At 45.3% G+C, this 18,499-nt stretch overlaps 1 protein-coding gene across 4 annotated transcripts in view; it reads left to right on the top strand.

Annotated features, from left to right (window-relative positions):
- LOC147432059 (uncharacterized) overlaps window positions 1-17,797 on the top strand; it is a 134,254-nt gene extending 116,457 nt beyond the window's left edge. For 3 of the 4 annotated variants that reach the window (XM_086491874.1, XM_086491872.1, XM_086491875.1), the window contains 2 exons: window positions 16,860-17,167; window positions 17,468-17,797. In XM_086491874.1, coding sequence (XP_086348000.1) covers window positions 16,860-17,042 — 183 coding nt within the window. In that variant the 3' untranslated portion in view covers window positions 17,043-17,167; window positions 17,468-17,797. Of the gene's footprint in view, window positions 1-16,859; window positions 17,168-17,467 lie in introns of those variants that run through there. The other variant, XM_086491873.1, reaches the window with a different exon arrangement.
- The last annotated feature ends 702 nt before the right edge of the window (window positions 17,798-18,499 follow it).

The raw sequence follows: 18,499 nt of genomic DNA, 5'->3' as shown, positions 1-18,499 counted from the left end.
CCATGGCTGGGGTAGAAGAAGACCATAACCTTGCTAGCAGACATGACCTGAAAGGCCATATCCCGGAGACACCAATCAGCCATGCGATCCCCAACAAGCAAAGGGGGAACAGATAAAAACGCTAGCATGTGCTGAATGTCTCTCCAAAACTGACGGTAATGCATACCCAATCCAAAATGACGAGCGGCAAGAGGAAATTGGAGTGTACTGAAGCAGTGGACATTAGGTCTGCACAAAAGAGCATTGGCTTCTACGTTTTTTTCCTGCCAGAAGTATGTAAATCTGGAAGTTGAAATGTAAATAAGACTTTTTCCATCAGCTCAAACACATCCGCTTCTTAGATAACATCCGTTGTAACAGAAGTTATCTTAGACTTTGATGGGCAGTTTTGAAAAGCATGTCTACTATGAGCAGATAGTGTTTCCAAAGAGAGAGCGTGTGTAAGAACCATAAGTTCTTTTTATGGATAGAGGCATGCAATTCTTCATCCTTTAGTTATCTACTTTCAAAAGCTGCTTGTCCTTGGCTGAATTGCATAAGCTATGATTTGTGGTTTCGTTATCCATAACTGTCTTGACCTTGGTAGTAGGCTTGTCTTCGTGTAACGGAAGGGCACCACGTGCCAACTGGAAAGCACAAACTGGAACAGACTTTTAGCAATTAAAAGACAACTGAATGTCAGCAAGCTGTCTGCGTTTGAGGATGTACAACTGCCCCGCCAACAGGAGTTCCATGATAGGCGCTGCTATCAGTCCTACTTATCCACATCAACATGTCTTCAGGGTTTTCCTCACTCAGCCGGTTGTCTTCAGCTAGGATCAGTATCCTTAACCCCCCCCCTAAGGGTGGGTTCCTAAGTCACCACCGAGTGACAGCTTATCTGTACCCCCTCTTGAAAGAAGGGTAATGGTCCGCGATTCGACGTGCAAAACTCAATCCAATTCTTTAGCAGACAATGCCTTTATGTATATATGCCAATGTCCATCATTACCAAACAGCACATCTCTAGCATGCATTACAGCATACAGTTCCATAATGAGATTTTCATCCAGTCATCTTATCCGCATCGGTGGAGCTCTTGAGTTCCCCAGATCGAAGTCTGTGTTGTCAAAGGCCATATACAACCAAATGCTCCCCAGACCGCGGCATGCGTGGCTTGGAGGTTTCCAGTGACATCTAAACGCTCCCCAAACTTTAGCATGCGCTATCCAGACCACAACGTGCATTGTCCAAAGGTTCTCAAACAATATTGAAACCAGCATTAAAACTAGAATCAAACAAGTCAATCAGCATCGAGACAAGTTTAAAATAGATAAATTCTTTTTTAAACCATTCTCAAACAGTATTCTCAAACAATGTTAAAAAAAATATATCTAAATACAAAGCAAAACCAAAATCATTTAAGGTTGGTTTCGATAAATCGAACTCGAAGGATGACGGGCTTTCTATCCCGCATCAAAGTGAAGTTCGGTTCTGGATCTGGATGGTAGCAATGTTCTTGTCGTGCCAGGCATGCTTAAAAGAGTTTCACAATGTCCTAACTGCATGATGTGGAAGTCTGCCTTGCTGTGGTACCCTTGAATGGTGACTAGAAGGGCACCAATAAGTGGTACAACTTTCGCAATGTCCTAGCTTCATGATGTGCAAGTCTGCGTTGTTATGGTACTCTTGAATGGTGACTGGAAGGGCACCAATGAGTGGTACAACTTTAGTGGTATCTTGTGTAGCTAGCTGGACCCTTGTGGCTCCTGCAAACTGATCGTATTGGACATAGGGTTGCAAGGAAACACACACAACTTGGAGAAGATGAAGAAGCGCAAGGCACACAACAGAGAGTATATTGCTTAGTGCACAAATGAAAGATAAGTTAGCCCTAGAATGATGGGTGTATATACAATGCACGAGGGATCAAACCTCCTAGTGAGGGAAAAATGCCCCGGCGGTCCTAAGTGTGTTCACACACATCACTACCATATATGTATGGTAACAAATCCCCCCTAGGAGTGATGCGGTAAACGAGTGTTGGCACATAGTATATAGGGAAGTGCTATATCCTAAGGACATGATCAATTCACAAAGAGGAATAAGCCAAAACTTTGCGGAAAGCTTCGGACTTCTCATGAGGCAATGCCTTTGTGAAAAGATCTGCAAGGTTGTCTTGTGTTGGCACATAAGCCAAGGTGATCTCTCCTGTTGAGAGTTTCTCTTTCTCCCCTGACATAGTGATATCTCAATGTTCTTTGTGTGAGCATGAAAAACTGGGTTCCTTGCAACTGCCAATGCGCTCTCATTGTCAGTGTAGATGATGTTGGCAGTGCCCTGTCCAACACCCAAATTAGCCATGAGGCGTCTAAGCCATACACACTCAACTGTAGCTATGAAGATTGCCTTGTGCTCAGCCTCACAACTGGAAGTGGCCACAATAGGGTTCTTTTTGCTTGACCATGATATGATGAACTAGCGAGCATGAAACAAAAACCACTTGTGGACACTCGTGCCAAAACAACCAACCCAATCCGAGTCCGAAAAAGCATGTAAATCTGGCAGCAATGATCCCCCCTTGGTATAACCAAGCCAAGATGTGAAGTGCCACTCAAGTAGCAAAAAATCCTCTTGACAGCCTGCCAATGCTTAGACCCTGGGCTATGCATAAATTTGCTAACATGTGAGACTGCAAACTAAATATTTGGCCTCGTATTGCATTCATAAATAAGGCAGCCAACATCAGTTTGATAAAGAGTGACATTGGTAAGATCATCAGCATCATGAAGACTCGATTTCAAACGTGTTTCCATGGGAGTAGCAATAGGTTTGCAACTCTCAAGTCCAAACTTACATAGTAATGTTTCTATTTAGCGTGTTTGACACAAAGGCAATACCACCATCACATTGCTTAAGCTATATGCCGAATTAATGATGCAATAGCCCCAGATCTTTCATCTTGAAAGTAGCATTCAAATCAATCTTAAATTAGCCTTAAATTCACTAATATGTGTCTCATTCAATCCAATGATCAGCAAATCATCAACATAAAGAACGACGATGCGAAATACATCACCCTCACGTTTTACATACAAAGTGCTTTGTATTGGACTGTTACGAAAGCCTCGTTTAACCAAATGAGTGTCAGCTTTCTCATACCAAGCACGAGGAGACTGCTTCAACCCATACAAAGCTTTTTAACATTTGCACACTTTATCTGCCTGTCCTTTCTTGACAAAACCACGAGGCTGCGTTACATAAACATCCTCAAATATATCACCATTCAAGAAAGCAGTAACAATGTCTGATTGATGTACATCCCGTCCAAAATGAGCTGCCAATGCAAGAGTAGTCATACGACAAGTGGGAGCAAAAGTCTCTTCATAATCTATGCCTTTCTGTTGTGCATAACCTGTTGCAACAAGTCGAGCCTGCAATACCTGTGGTAACTTGAATTGCTATATGTGTGGTAAGTATGGACACTTTGAAGCTCACTGTTAGTAGATTGACCGAACGGACGCCCACTTGGCGGGACACCACATTTGAACTCTGGTATTTTTCCAAGCTAGTGTAGCGATACTCTGTGTAAATCCTAATTCCAGAGTAGCAAGTTGATTCCCTAAGTTGTAATTTTGTCATGAAATTTGTAAAGGCCCATGTGAGCCGGCCACTGGCCATGTAGAAAGCCCTAGGTAATGTGAAAGGAGGCTTATCTTTGGAGAAGAAGAAGCTCTGCAAAACATACGCTCAAGCTACTAAGCTGCTCCAACTTGTAATCAGTTCTTTTAGAAGGAGGGAACTTTATTGTTTTTCAAATGTGGAAAAGGGATAGAAAGGGAACTTTTCAAGTTGTAGGCAAGGATATTATTTGAAAAGCATGGAGAATCTAGTTGTATCTACCTAAATGCATGCGTGTCTCAAGGCTTAGCATGGGGTCCTCATTTTTCAAAATGCCATTAAGAGTACTGATGATGATGTGACCTCTGCCTATCGCCTCCGCCATCTCCCTTCTCACAAAAGCCCTCCCAGCTTTCTTTCTCTCCACTCTTGTCACAAAAACTACCCTGCTTTCCTGTTCTCCACCCTTCTCATAGAAGTCACCCTGCTTTTCATCGCTCGACACTTTCAACTTATAAACCCACTTCGTACCAATGGCCTTTTTGCTAGGGGGCAAATCACATGAAGTCCATGTGTCATTTTCTTTAAGTGCATCATATTCTGATTGCATGGCAGTCATCCAATTTTCAAAATTTTGTGCTTCATCAAAAGACACATTGTGGTGCATTTGTTTGCTGACACTCAGAGCCCTCCTTGTTATGTATTTGTACATGAGGATTCTTGGACAGAGGATGTAGCCCTTCAGGCTGCACGCTCGGCTTGGGCCTGGGCAGGACAGTCACTCCTTTCGCGCTTGTCTAGAGGTCATTCGGATGCGGATTACTCCCCATCCAAACGGGCCTCAAAGATAGTGAGGTTGGCTGCTGTGGCAGCATCTGTTTTCTCTCATTGACTCCATGAGAATCATCTCATGGAATGTGCAGAGATTAGGAGGGCCCCAGTTTCAATGTCAGAGGGGTCGGCTGCGTCAGGAGCTTCAGAGATGCCTTGTGGGTGGTGAGATTGACATTCTTATGCTACAACAGCATCATCTTTGTGAGAGCCGCATTAAACGGTGTGGTCAGATTTTGCGTGGTCGTATGAGACGTTTTGGTCAACTGTCTTTGGACCTGGAGGCATCCAGGGAGGGTTATGTATGACTATTGCGGATTCTTTGCAGCAAGCCATTGTGGGAAGAGGGATTATTATGCCAAGCAAGGCTCAGTGGATTACTATGCAGGTTCAAGGTTGCCTCATGGGCTTCCTAAACATCTATGCGCCCAATGTGGCGAGTGCACGTGCAGAGTTTTGGTCTCATATTGTTGAGTCTCTGCCGCAGGCAAAGCAATGGTGCATTGGGGGTGACTTCAACATGTTGGAGGACCCCCCTCACAGGATTGGAGGTAGCCATACTACTGTTCATGGAGTTGAGCTAGCAGCTTGGGAGAGGTTATGTATGACTTTGCGGGTTTCAGATGTGTGGCAGAACTTTAGCTTTGTTAGGCTTGGGTGGGACAGTTTGCATTCTGGCTGCACCAGTGATCCTCACAGTGACAGATAGACAGAGGAGGGGGAGCACGATGCTACGTATCCCTGAGAGGGTTTTGCTGGACTGTGCTCTCAGAGAGCGAGTGGTGGCTATTTGGACAGAGGGCTTAGACATGCAGGACTCTCCTGCTCACAGAGTAGCCTCTGGACTTGCTTAGCTTAGTCGGATTTTTCTTTAGGAGTCCATGGCCCGCCTGGCTGCAGCGAGAGAGGAGGAACAACATCTCCGACGGGGCGTTGCTTCCTTGCAGAGGATGAAGGAGCAGTATCCAGACAGTCCTTGGCAGTTGCAGCAGGCTCGCCAGGAGCTTGCCAGCACAGAGGAGAGGCGCCATGAGTTTGCTTTCCATCGACAAGCATCTCAGTGGACCCAGGTGGGTGACAGAGTGACAGGGGCTTTCTTTGAGACAATGGGACCCCGACATACGCAAGTAGGGTCAGCCAGTTGCTTAGAGCCAGAGGACATGCGAGCAGTTGCTACTGACTTTTACCGTGACCTCCTGTCAGCAAAGCCTCCGTCAGAGCGTCAGGATGTATGCAGAGAGCAGGTTTGGACACAGATTCCTTGTCTTGTGACTGAGGAGATGCGCTAGAGGCTTGAGTTGCCTCTTCAGCTAGAGGAGCTTCACGTGGTCCTCAGAGCACTTCCCCATGGTAGCTGTCCAAGTGAGGATGGTTTGACTTTCAGCTTTTTCTTAGAGTATTGGGACTTGCTTGGCTCAGATCTCTGCAACGCTTTTTAGTACATCCTGCACACAGGAGAGATGCCTGACAGCATAAGTGAGGGTCTTATGTACGTTATTCCCAAGGAGGGTGGCTCCTTGGATGAGACTCGACAATGGTAGCCCATCACCATCCTCAACTCAGCCTACAAAATTCTTGCCAAGGCTCTGAGTTTGAGGATTCAGCCACTTCTAGAGAGCATTATACATGGGACACAGATAGGTTTTGTCAAGGAGCGTAGTATCCTTGACAACATCTTTACGTTTTGGGAGGCATCTACCCTCGCTCGCCTCCGCGGTGAGGATCTGGTGATACTTCTTCTCGATTTTGAGAAGGCCTACGATAGAGTTGACTAGGAATTTTGGGAGGGCACTCTATGCAGGATGGGCTTCTCAGATGCCTGGATTAGAGGTGTGTCAACTCTATATAGACGGGCACACAGTCAGGTACTCTTGGCAGGTGGTAGAGGTGATCGCTTCATGCTCACACGTTCGGTCAGACAGGGATGCCCTCTTGCCCCCTTCCTCTTTCTATTCTATGCTGAGGCGATGAGCAGATTTTTGGCTTCTCAGCAGGTTGGTCTACGTGGCTTAGCGCTCCCTATTCGGGGCGACGAGCTACTGGATGCTGAGTTTGCACACTGTTCAGAGCTTTGTACTTGGAGGGCCAGGAGGCCAACCTTCACAGGTGTGAGCAGGCACTTGAGACCTTTTGTTGTGCATCAGGTGCACGGATCAACTGGAGAAAGACTGTGGCTTTCTCGGTCGGTAGTGCTCCTACGCCTGATTGGCTGCCAGGTGAGGATTTCATATGGATTCCCCCAGGGAGTGTAGTTCGGTACTTGGGTTGTCAAGTTGGTTTGGACTTGTCTCTTGAGCAGCAGATTGCTCCCCTTCTTTTGTCCATCAGGAGGCAGCTATTACATGTGGAGCTCCGCACAACTTTCTCTGCCAGGCAGAGTTGTAGTGACCAACCAGGTGTTATTGGCTACTATGCGGTACATCACATCTTGTTGGATCTTTTTGAGTTCCTGCATCAGCCAGGTAGAGAGGCTGATCAGGAATTTTCTTTGGTCAGGGCGCGACACTCAAATAGCTCGGGCCAAAGTGGCCTGGCAGGTCATCACTCTTCCTTGTTCTCCGGGGGGGTTGGGGATCATAGACCCAGCACAGCAGAGCAGATCCAGGGGAAGAGCCTTGGAAGGAGTTTTTGCTTCAGCGGCTTAGTGCTAGAGTGTTTCGGGCTAGAGGTCCTTGGAGACCTTCGACCAGATGGATTTTCACAGAGATTTCCAGAGTTGGCCTGAGCAGGAGACTGGAGAACTGTTTTGTTGTGAGTCGGCTCCGCTCCTGGGAGTATTTGAGGAGAGGCCTGGAGCAGCACCAGCCTACTTGCACGGAGGAGCGTTTGCGACAACCCCTTGTTTGGAACCCCATGGTTAGAACTCAGAGAGGCCACTTGGTTGGTAGTAGGCCTCATGTTTCTTGGGGTCCCATGGCTGATGGTCCAACACGCATCTTAGGTGACTGGTTACAATTCTCAGGCTTGTCAAAGGAGCTCTAGAGCATCCAGATACAGGGCATGAGAGAGGTGCAGAGCATGTGTCAGGACATCACAGAGGTAGTACTAAGTGGCTCACACCTCTCGAGTCAGCAGCGCCCAGATGGATGGGGGCCTTCATGTGATTGGAGGTCCTCATTGCAGTTCGGGCTTGTTCAGAGACTGTACCTTCCTTGTTTTTCGAGCTACAGGGTGAGAGTCGTTTACACCGAGTTTCAACTGAGGCCCCACAAGTTGCAAAGTGCTATTTTCAGAGGATCCGAGTTGTGGGCATTTGTGGGAGGACTTGTATCATAGATCCTGACCCAGCAGCTTTGAGACTGGCCACAGGAGGTTGTGGGCTTGGGAGAGTTGTCCACTGGCACGAGTGCAGTGGGATCATGGAGAGTGGTTTTGGCGGGACCCTTTCGCCTTAGCCGACCATCCAGGTGTCCCTTTCTTTCAGTACACTGTTCGACTGGGACGTCACATACTGGCAGCACGGAGAGAGGCTCGTCTTGCTGCATCACCTCATTGGCAGGAGAACGGTCTCGTAGCTGAGTTCTTGTCAGCTTTTTGGGCAAGGTTGTGGGACGCCAGACAGCCACGGCGAGTCACTTTGTTCCAGTGGCTGGTTGCACTTAGAGCTACAGCAGTGGGAGCTGGTTTGTACATAGTGGTCTCTTGACAACATACGCAGCTTGTGGCCATCCTATGGAGAGTCAGTGTCATTGTCTTTGGGACTGTCCTATGGCACAGCAGGTTTGGCTTCGTGTCCTTTGACTGATGCCAGCTTTTTCCACAGCACGACAGTAGACTTGGGGGGGCAGCTGCTTGGTCCACTCTCACGGGCCCGACACTACAGTTTGAGCTATCCTTCACCAGCAGGATCCAGGGGGGCCGACCTACACTCCAGCCTGCTACAGAGCTGACTCCACAGGAGTGGTGGAGTGAGAGAGAGGAGTGTTGGGAGCTCATCTGCGGCTTGACACTCTGGTTCATCTGGCAGGCCCGTTGCTTCCGCATCTTCGAGACTCGCCTTGTACCACCAGCAAAGACAGTTCGAGATCTTTGGCTATAGCTGATCTCTACTCTCAGGGGATAGTTTGAGAGACTCCAGGGTAGCTCCGACCGCATGCGGGAGCGTAAAGGCTTTCCTTCGACTCCTCCCTGGGCCTGGTTGTAGCCCTATTGGCAGTTTCATTAACTAATATGAGCATCTTTTTCTCGGGGGGGAAAAAAAGTGATCATTAGCTTTGTAATAATGGCAATCTCTTTGCCCTGTTCACCAGAATTCCCAGTCGAGGTGCTGCCAACAAAAGCATTTTGGAACAAATGATTTGTCACTCGCTGAAGAACAATGAGAAGTGGCTACATTGCTGCTACCACCTTTTTTTTTAGCAGCAGTAAAAGCGTGTTCAACTGCACGTTGTTTAGCCCTGTTGTTTCTTGAAAATGACTCTTGCAACAGCAATGTGCATAATGCATCAAATTTAACAGCATTAGGACTTCCTTCGGTCATAAGTCTCCAAGTACTGGCAAAAAAATCTGGTAAAGAATCTAGAAAAGCATCAAGAACAGTCTGCACAAGGGAACTGTCAAAAATGACTTTTCGTGCAGAAATGAGTTACTCATGAATATCCTTGATACCAGCAAGTGTCCATGTCATCTTCCTCATGCATAATCTTCGACTTTAGCTCTTTACGTAGCAATGCAATCTTAGCCTCATCGCGACTTGCATAAAGACCATCCAGAATATCCCAGGCCTATTTTGTTGATTTGACCGAGCGAATGTCAGGAGTAATAGGGCGCTTTACAAATAATGCAATGAATGCATGCGCCTGCACATCTCTAACATCGCAACATGACTGCTAAGCCGTAGGCAAAATAGCTCTAGCAGTAGCAATCCTGCCACCAAAACCTGCAACATTCTCAACAGCGCCTGTATCCACAGAATCTGGGCGTACATCAATGCCGTGCACAACATTCCAAACACCCTTTGACACAAGAACATGTTGCATCATGTATGCCCACATTGGGTAATTGTCCCCATCCAATTTATCCTCAACAACAAACATCTTGAACACATTTGTGTTGTTGTCAGCCATGGCGAGTGCTTGCACCTGATGTGAAAACTGCCCGAAAAGAGGAGAAACAAAGCGGGACTAACATGTGCTATATATAGCACAACCCAAAGAAGACTGTAAGGGACCTGTTCGACAGGAAATTGCACTAACAGAAATTCTGCACAAAAGGACGAAATTGTTTGCGCAATACAGTGGAAACGGAGACCGAAATGAGTCAAAATGGAAATTCTGAGTAGACCGAGCTCTACGAGATATTCCAAAGTATTTGTTGACCTAATGACGCTCACCAAAGCTCACCCAAATCTGAGAAAGTGAGCAAGCGGAAACTAGCGTCGCTGACAACTATGCGTGGGAGGATGCAACCTGCTATGATACCAATTGCTGAAAATAGGGTTGCAGGGAAAGACACACAGCTTGGAGAAGATGAAAGCTCAAGGCACACAACAGAGAGTATATTGCTTAGTGCACAAATGAAAGATAAGTTAGCCCTAGAATGATTGGTGTATATACAATGCACGGGGGGAAAACCTCCTAGTGAGGGAAAAAATGCCCCGGCGGTCCTAAGTGTGTTCACACACATCACTACCACATATGTATGGTAACAGATCGTACTCAGAGTCCATCTGCTTGAGGAACCCTTGGTGGTTGAAATTCTCGGTGGCGCCTGGACCAAAGAAGATAAGGGCTTTGAAGGCACGAATCTTTCCATAGGCTCTGCATAATTCCTTGGAAACATCAGGTACAAAGATGCCATAATATTTGGAACAAGTCCTATTGAAGTTGTGGCTTTCTTGGCAGGAGGTTGCTCCAGATTTTTATCACCTTTGTTGAGGCAGACATAGGAGGTGTGTCCCATCTGGAAACATTTGAAGCATAAGCCTTCTTGCTGTAGAGTTTCTCATTGACGGATGGTCAAACGAGGTCATGCAGGTTGAGTCTAGGTGCTGCAAGAATCCGGAGAATTTGTGTTGTTGTCGTCGAGGATTCTTGGTGTTTGTTGGTTGATCATCAGTGGTAAAATCCAAAGATCCCTTCATAAGTTTGTAGTGGGCTGTAGCATGATCCATAAGCTCCAGGATTGTCAAGATTTTCTTGGACAAACACTATGTGATGGAAATCCTATAGTAAAGCGCTCACTAGTCCTCCAAGGTTGTTAGCTTGAAGAAAGATACCAAAAGGTAGATATTTAGAAATGGGCGAAAATGATGCCCCATTTTTCCAGAAGATGCACTTCAAATAAGGATGTCATATTACTCCGGGCAATAATATTCTTGAAATCTTGCCAAGTCCTTGGAGCATGAGGCTTGGTACCTATAGAACTCCACCATTGTATCACATTTGTCTTTGAGATAAGCGGCAACAGTCAACTCGAGAAATTTTTAATTCTTTGGTGTAGTTCTCGTAGACATATTGTCAAACTAATGCAAGAAATGTAAAGCTACTTCCGATCATTACTTCCGAAAAGGTAAAAAATTTTATTGTGGATCCACCATCTTTAAAGTCCTTGGCTGATGCGGTGCAAGTCCCAGAGGTCGATAATAGGGATAAGCATACGGCTCCAACCATTATACCCAAGTGGTGGTGGGGGAGTGGTGGCAAAGGAGGCTGCACCATATTTTGAAAACTCCCCTAATCGGAATAGAAGTTTGTGTAGGTTGTGGAGAGGAATCTCTTGTACTTTTTGGTGTCGGAGGAGGAAAGCTTGAGGCAATAGAGGTGGCAAAATCGGAAATTGTTGAAAGCACTGCAAAAATCGGAAGGTTCTACTGAGGGTGCTTTGAGAGAATGTCGCGGAGTCCATTGAGGAGGAACTGGAGGTACACTATAGAATCAAGAAGCTCCATCTTGACCTGTCTGTTCTGGATGGGATCGGGGTGCTCTCGGACAAGGTGGTTCCAAACGTACTTAACGTGGTGGATCTATACGTACTGTACGTTGTTCCGTACAAAAATTATTTTTGTGTACGTAAAAATACGTACTCTTGTGATAAAACCTCAATTTACCAAACGTTCTAGGACATTTCCAATTAAAAACATGATTACACGCATTAGCTTTTAGAGACATTTGAAGATATCTCTGTTTATGTGCCCAAAAGTGTACGGAATGGCTCGGAAACCCTCACGAAATCACTCGACGGCCTTATCTACCCCCCCCCCCCCCCCCCCTTAAAAATTTATTAAAAAAAAAACTATATATGGATCGTACAGTACAGCCGTACGGTACAAAACGGATCCATACGTACGTTTTAAAACAACCTTGCTCTTGGAAGAGCAGACACTTGAAGCTCGGATACCATTGTAACGGAAGGACACCACGTGCCAATTGAAAAGAACATACTGGACAAAACTTTTAACACTTTAAACACAACTGAACATAGAGAGAGAGAGAGAGAGAGAGAGAGAGAGAGAGAGAGAGAGAGAGAGAGAGAGAATCCACATGAGAGACACGGAGTGGAAGAGTTTCACTCCCAAAAAGCACTATCTCAAAACCCTCACGCCCCTTTCGGTGTTTCTTTTTAATTGCGTCAACAAGATACACGATCGAGGCTCTACTCTACTTCCCTATCCAGAATGCCAGAGTGAGCCCCATTGGCCTCAAAAACCATTCACATGAAATTTCCCCAAAAGCACTAAAGCCAAAAACTGGCGCCAAAATCTACTCCCAAAACTTGCAGAAATCCGTACAGGCGCCATGTCAGCAAGTTATCTGCGTTTTCAGGGTGTGTCCGTACAACTGCCACGTCAGCAGGGCTTCTGTAATTCACGCTGTTGTCCGTATTATTTATCCACGTTAGAATTTTTTTAGGGTTTTCTCCCCACTCGGCGGGTTGTTTTGAGTTAGTTTTAGTAGCCCTAAACCCCCTAGGGGTCCCCACGTCACCAACTTGTGATCGTAAGTTGTAATGTGAAACATTTTATGTCAACATGGGTCGTCAAGCCATAGTGGATCCACAACTTGAATGGAGCTTGCTGGGACAAAGACTCTTTCAGCTTGTCTTGTCTTTTGAGATTGAAAGGAAGGATATTAGGGTTGAAGGATCTACTCATGAGTCATGACATTGCGATTGGCTTTTGGGTCTAGAGTGTGGTTGTGGTTTGGAGGGATTATCTGGCATGCATAGAGCTCCCATAGAGTCTAGCTTTGTTTCTGCGGGATGCATGACCTTTTTGATCTTGTATTGCTCCAAATGCATGCCTCCAATGTGTCACCCTAATACTTCAAAAGATCTACAAGGATCAGTAACAATTAAAATGGTCTTTACTCATAAGGTTCTTGAGCTTTCCAGACCTTTCGAAGTCCCCCAAGAAAAGATTTCTTCTTAGTAAGGGAAAAATAATGTACAAACCTCACTATACTTTTGGCATAAACCCAAGAATCTGCAAACATTATGAAGTATTTTGTAGGGAAATGGCTCTTGAATCAATTAGCATTGTCTGGTTCCACTCTCATTTGGTTGAATTAATTAGCCTTGTCTGGTTCCACTCTCATTTGGTTGAATTAATTAGCCTTGTCTGGTTCCACTCTCATTTGGTTGTGAGAGACTCTAGTAGCCTAGGTATTGAATTTTATTGACAAATACTGGAGGTATGCCAATGTTAAATGCAACAATCGTTGATTTGGTAACAAATGTGGCAAATATATGGCATCTCCTTTTGTTGGACTTTCCAGTGTTCTCTTTCTGATTTGACTTTTCAGCTTGTGCTAATAATCTGTGCGTGCATTCTAGAACTCTGGCAGTGCCTTCGTCCTCTGGATGCCTTGTTGAGAAAGGATTAATTAAATTTTTGCGGCACTCATGGGGAGCTTGTGCTTGCAAAGCTCCTAGAAAACTATCATGAGATGCTTTTGGTTTTGTACTGTCTGCAAATAAAGTTTGCCTTCGGAAAGGCTGCTTGTGCTGCTGATGATTGCAGGTAGAATGCGATGTGAGTCAGCAGTACTGCATGAGATTTGATAGGGTCGATATGGGGGGCTGGTCCATTGGTCACTGAGGCACTGTTACAAGCAGTGGCTTTCTCCACAGCATATGTAAGTGATCACCAAGATCCCAGTACGCTGAGAGAGGGGAAAAGTTGTGGCTGCCGTTGTGTGTATCATCTCTGTCAATATCTGGGTGAGCTCTGGCAAGGGTCTATGGGGGTTCTCCCCTGCTAGAAGACAATACAACTCTACCACACACACTCCATCGGTCTCTGTGCAAAAGTGGTATCTCGGATGGTGATGTGTTGCATGATGAAAGCCACCAGTAGTGTAAGTAAATTCTACTACAAAAGATATATGAGCATGATTTGCAACCACTTCAATAGGCCTGGGCGAGATTGATAAGTCCTGAATGCATGGTATAAGTGATGTGGGAGCCAAAACATAATCCACAGTGCTAGCGCTATGTCTATGAGGGAAGCAAGTGAAGTTTCTTGAAGAGGAGTATCTATCAAGGCCATTCAAAATGGGCAATCCATGGGTTGTGCCCATCTCAATCAGGTATCTCCTATAATCCTCAGCATCTTTTGAGGTCCTAAAGAGCCCCATCTCTCTAGAGTCTAGCTCTCTCAACATCTCCTCAGGATTGTCAAAGAAGGATGCTTGATGACATGTTGTCATAGCATTGAAATCCTCAAGTAGGATGACATCTCCATCCCTCAGAGAGCTCCCAAATATCCTCATCTAGTATCATGTATGGTGATTTCCTCTTAGGCCTTCGCATAATGAGACGTGGGAAGTAACATATGGCAATGTAGAGAGCTCTACCCTCCTCTGCCTTAACTCTAAACCACATATAGCGGGCCCTAAATGTCACGTGACACATCCCAACCCTATGTGTCCGTGGACAAGCTACACCATAACAGGGTTTCCGTCAAGTCCAGTCAAGTTAGATTAGAAGTGATCTGACACTTTTGTGAGTCTATTCGTAGACCGTGCATGCCCAGTCACCCTCTGGTTGCACACTTCATAAGCATAAGCATTTCCATCAGATTCCATCAGAGTCAGTTTGGGGATTTTTCAAGTGACTTAATCCCATTTTTCCCTATTTTTAACATTTTTCACTTATTTATTAAGTGACTTTTGTTGGGTACTCAGTATGGCAAATTGGGTAAGTTAGTATATAAGCAAACCCAAGTTAGCACAAATTGACAGATGAGCCAAGGAGCACAGCAGGCTACCAAGCATCAAGTGTTCCCTCCCTCTCTCAGCAAGACCCTCTCCAAGCCAACTTGGTGAGGCCCCTTCACCCGCAGCCATCAGCATTTTGGGATTGCCCCCTCTTCTAGCAGATCTTGGCGTTTCCATCCCCAGCAGACATCGCCAGCAAGTATCTAAGCCTAGCGTTTTCTCATGATCACAATCAGCGTTTTCAGCTTTACTAACGCTAGCTTCATCAGGCAGAGCAGCGTTTGTCTTTAGCAAATTCAGCCGAGTCACCACCGCTTGATAAGGAATTACTAACGCTAAAGGTGCTGCCATTTTCAGCAGGAAAAACACATGCTGTCCCAGCGTTTTTCAGCATACAGCAGTGACCTTAAAACGCAGCCTGAAGAGCAGATACATCAGCGTTTTTCATCATCACCTCAGCCCCCGACAAGAGCAGTCTTTTTCAGCCACAAATCAGCAGTAAAAACCAGTCAGTCAGCCCCCAAAAGTGGCACAGATTCTCAGCCCTTGCCCCTTGTGGATAGCAAATAAAGAAGCATCGAATTCAGCCCTAAAGTCTTCATTGTCTTCATCGACATAGTCCCTGTTTGCATCAGTCCATTGCATACGCATTGTACACCTTTTGCAATCAAAGTAGACCACTCTCGCCGACGAGAGTGGGGCCTTCGGAGGAGGGTTTTACAACCTCTCGGGTGTCGTATCTCTTTTTCTCTCCTTCTCTCAGTCTCATTCACTTGCACGCACAATATCCACTCACTTTGTTCATGATCATAGCACTCTCCACGAAAGGCTCTCTCCTTCCCTAAGAACTAAAAGGAACCTTGAGCAATAAAGATCACTAATCTTGAGAAAATACAACATTCAATCCGTTGCACCTTACACTAAATAACACTACTACTCCTAATCCTCTGTTATTGTGCTCATTACTAGCCACTTGTCTACATGTGCTCTCCCATCTGTATCCAGTCACCCTCGGGAGTATGCTCTCTAGGCTTTGATGTCTCTGGAGAGGGGAATGAAATGAAATGAAATGTTATATTAACGTCTTCAAAAGGCCATAATGACCTATGAGACCCGAAAGTTACAAAGTGGTGGATCTGATACAAAGTCAAAGTAACAAAATAGCCTAACAACAGTACAAAAACAAAGATATATACTATGGGGTCCTAAGTTGGTTGATGTGAGCCAAGCAACAAACTAAGCAAAAAATGGGCGGCTTGTTGGGATAGCTGAATCACAAGAGATCTATCATCGGTCGTTGGCGAATCTCATCAATTTCCTCCATGGTTAGTAGTCTGACCGGGCGTCGTGCATGCATGGCCAGCGTGCTCCGAATTTTCTGTCGCAGCCTCCGTTGATGCTGTGTAGTTCTTCGCAGTCGCGGGCGCCTGGATTTTCCCAATTCAATCGCTCGGTCAATCAGTGTGCCTCTGGTGTGAGACGAGGGGGAGCTTTGCTGTGGGAGTGGCTGTTGCGGCTGTCCCGTGTCTACTCTGAAAAAGTCTGTGATCCGTCTTTGAGACTGGCTAGCCTCTCCATTCATCCGGCTATCTCTGTGTCTGTGCAGCTCGAGCAAGAACAAACCCAGACATCTCTGATCTTCGTATCCCATGACTCTTGAGAGTGGTCCAAAACCCTCTCTGAACAAGTAGTGGAATCGGCCTCGTATCTCGTAGTAGACGCGGCAATGGCATGTATAGTGTAGCTCGGTCTCAGGTTCCATGTTACACAAGGGGCAAGTCCTGTCTTCTGTTGGTACTCCGCTGTATCTCCCAGTTTCAATCCGCAACTGGTGAGAGGATGTGCGTAACTGGCCAATAGCACATCGTATCCCATGAGACAAGTGGGTATCCATGTATTTGGGTCTCGTCACAAAACCATCTTCCGTACGCTGGAGAAGGTGGTCTCTGTAGAAAGCCATCTTCGTGCCCAATTCGTGTGCTGGTTGTATCCATGTCCTCCTGGTGTCTAGTTGGGTCAAGTCTTGGCGGATGAGCTTGGTGATCTCTGACTGTGTAAGAGTGAGAGATGGTGCATCCAATGAGTAATGGAATGGTGGCAGCCTGTCGATGCTGAACCCATGTGCCTGAAACCATGATATCATCTCCCCATACCAGCATGTTGTATCTCCTTGTATGGCTAACTGTCGAGAGAGAGAGAGAGAGAGAGAGAGAGAGAGAGAGAGAGAGAGAGAGAGAGATTTGCTGGTGTGGGTGTGTGGCTGCCTTGCAGAAAGCTGGAAATCCGATGGGGGTTGTCTTGGAATGGCTAGGAAGCCCTGTCATTTTGTGTGGCGTGATCATTTTGCTGGTGTTTGTGGTGGTGCTTCTCAAGGCGAAACTGGTGCAGTCGTACCAATATCTGGAAATGCGTACTAAAGAGCAGACTCTCGACTCTGTGGGTGCCACTTTCTAACCAACTTCTTCACGCTCAAAAGGAAGACGACGAAGGAAAAGCAGCCAGAGCAAGGTTCCCAAGTCTGTTGTGCTATATACTAAAATTCCATGCCTTCACTCCATGGCTGAGGGGAATAAGAGGAGGTATAGTAGACCATCCTTTGGCTAAAGGTCTTTGAATGTAAGAGTTTGGTTCTACCCTTTCTTGCTTTTCTTTTTATTATGATTTGTGTTCACACAATCTCTCTCTCTCTCTCTCTCTCTCTCTCTCTCTCTCTCTCTCACACACACACACACACATAGATATGATCTGTGTTGTATGTTTGCTTGTGTGTGTGTGTGTGTGTGTGTGTGTGTGTGTGTGTGAGAGAGAGAGAGAGAGAGAGAGGGAGCAAAACACAAATACCAAGTATTTTGAACTTTATGACGATGCAACATTTGTAGGGTAATCAAGCATGGCTTGAACGGGTTTAAAGCTTCTCTTCTCTCATAGGCTTGGTGAAAGCATTTTCAACATGTTATGTTCATCACAAAGATGACAACAATGTCATCAAACATAGTCTTCTCTAAAATCATGTGATAAGGATGTCCTAAGTGTTGTATTGTTGACTATTTTATATATATTAGTCACTTACATCAAAAGAAATTTTGTAATACCCACATGTTCAAGTTTTCAAACATCTACAGTTGCACGGCCTCTCATTTTGCTACCATGGCACATCTGTATTATTCTTTCATCTTTGAAAGGAAGCTATGGAGTTGTGTTAATAGTAATCATTGTGCATTTTGCCCTAAGATTGGCGATTCAGAATATGGAAGTTTTCTTATGTCGTACAAATGCCCATGTTGTACAATCCTACTGTATGCATTCATATGGTTGTACTTATACAAATACAGTCCAGCCTTTCTTTTTTGCAGTCGATTCCCTAGGTCATTTTTCATAAGTTTGTTAGGCCCTTTACCTTTGACATAATATATATATATATATATATGTAGGTATAGTCCCAATTCATGAGGTAATTTGCATGTTTTTTATGGTTGAAAAGATTTTTTTAAGAAAACGCACTATATTTATCCCAATTGTATGATATAATTTAAAAGAAATCGTATTTTCTCTTACAAAATCGTACGGTTCTATCGAATAGTGACAATCGTGATTTCTTGAGGATATGGTAGCACTCTTGGAAGGAGACATAAATACAATGGTGGCAGTTTGGAAGAGTATGGGTTGAGCCTAAATTTGTCCAGCCACACACGACTCTAGTTGCCTCATTGAAGCTTCTATTGACCAATTGTTCCCAATAACTTCATTGGTATGTAGTGTAGGGTTTAGGAAAAGCGGTTGCTGAAAGCATGTTCAATCAAACAACTTCTTTGTTCTTTCTAAGGGGAAATTTCTTTTATGGTTCAATTCTTATTGTACCTTTTGTGCCATGTCCCTATTAGTTATCGTGACAATGGAAAAGGAGAGCAAGC

This window comes from Adiantum capillus-veneris, chromosome 20, assembly GCF_014529385.1.
Source record: "Adiantum capillus-veneris isolate H3 chromosome 20, ASM1452938v2, whole genome shotgun sequence".
NCBI lineage: Eukaryota > Viridiplantae > Streptophyta > Polypodiopsida > Polypodiales > Pteridaceae > Adiantum > Adiantum capillus-veneris.
This window is presented reverse-complemented; position numbering and strand designations above follow the sequence as displayed.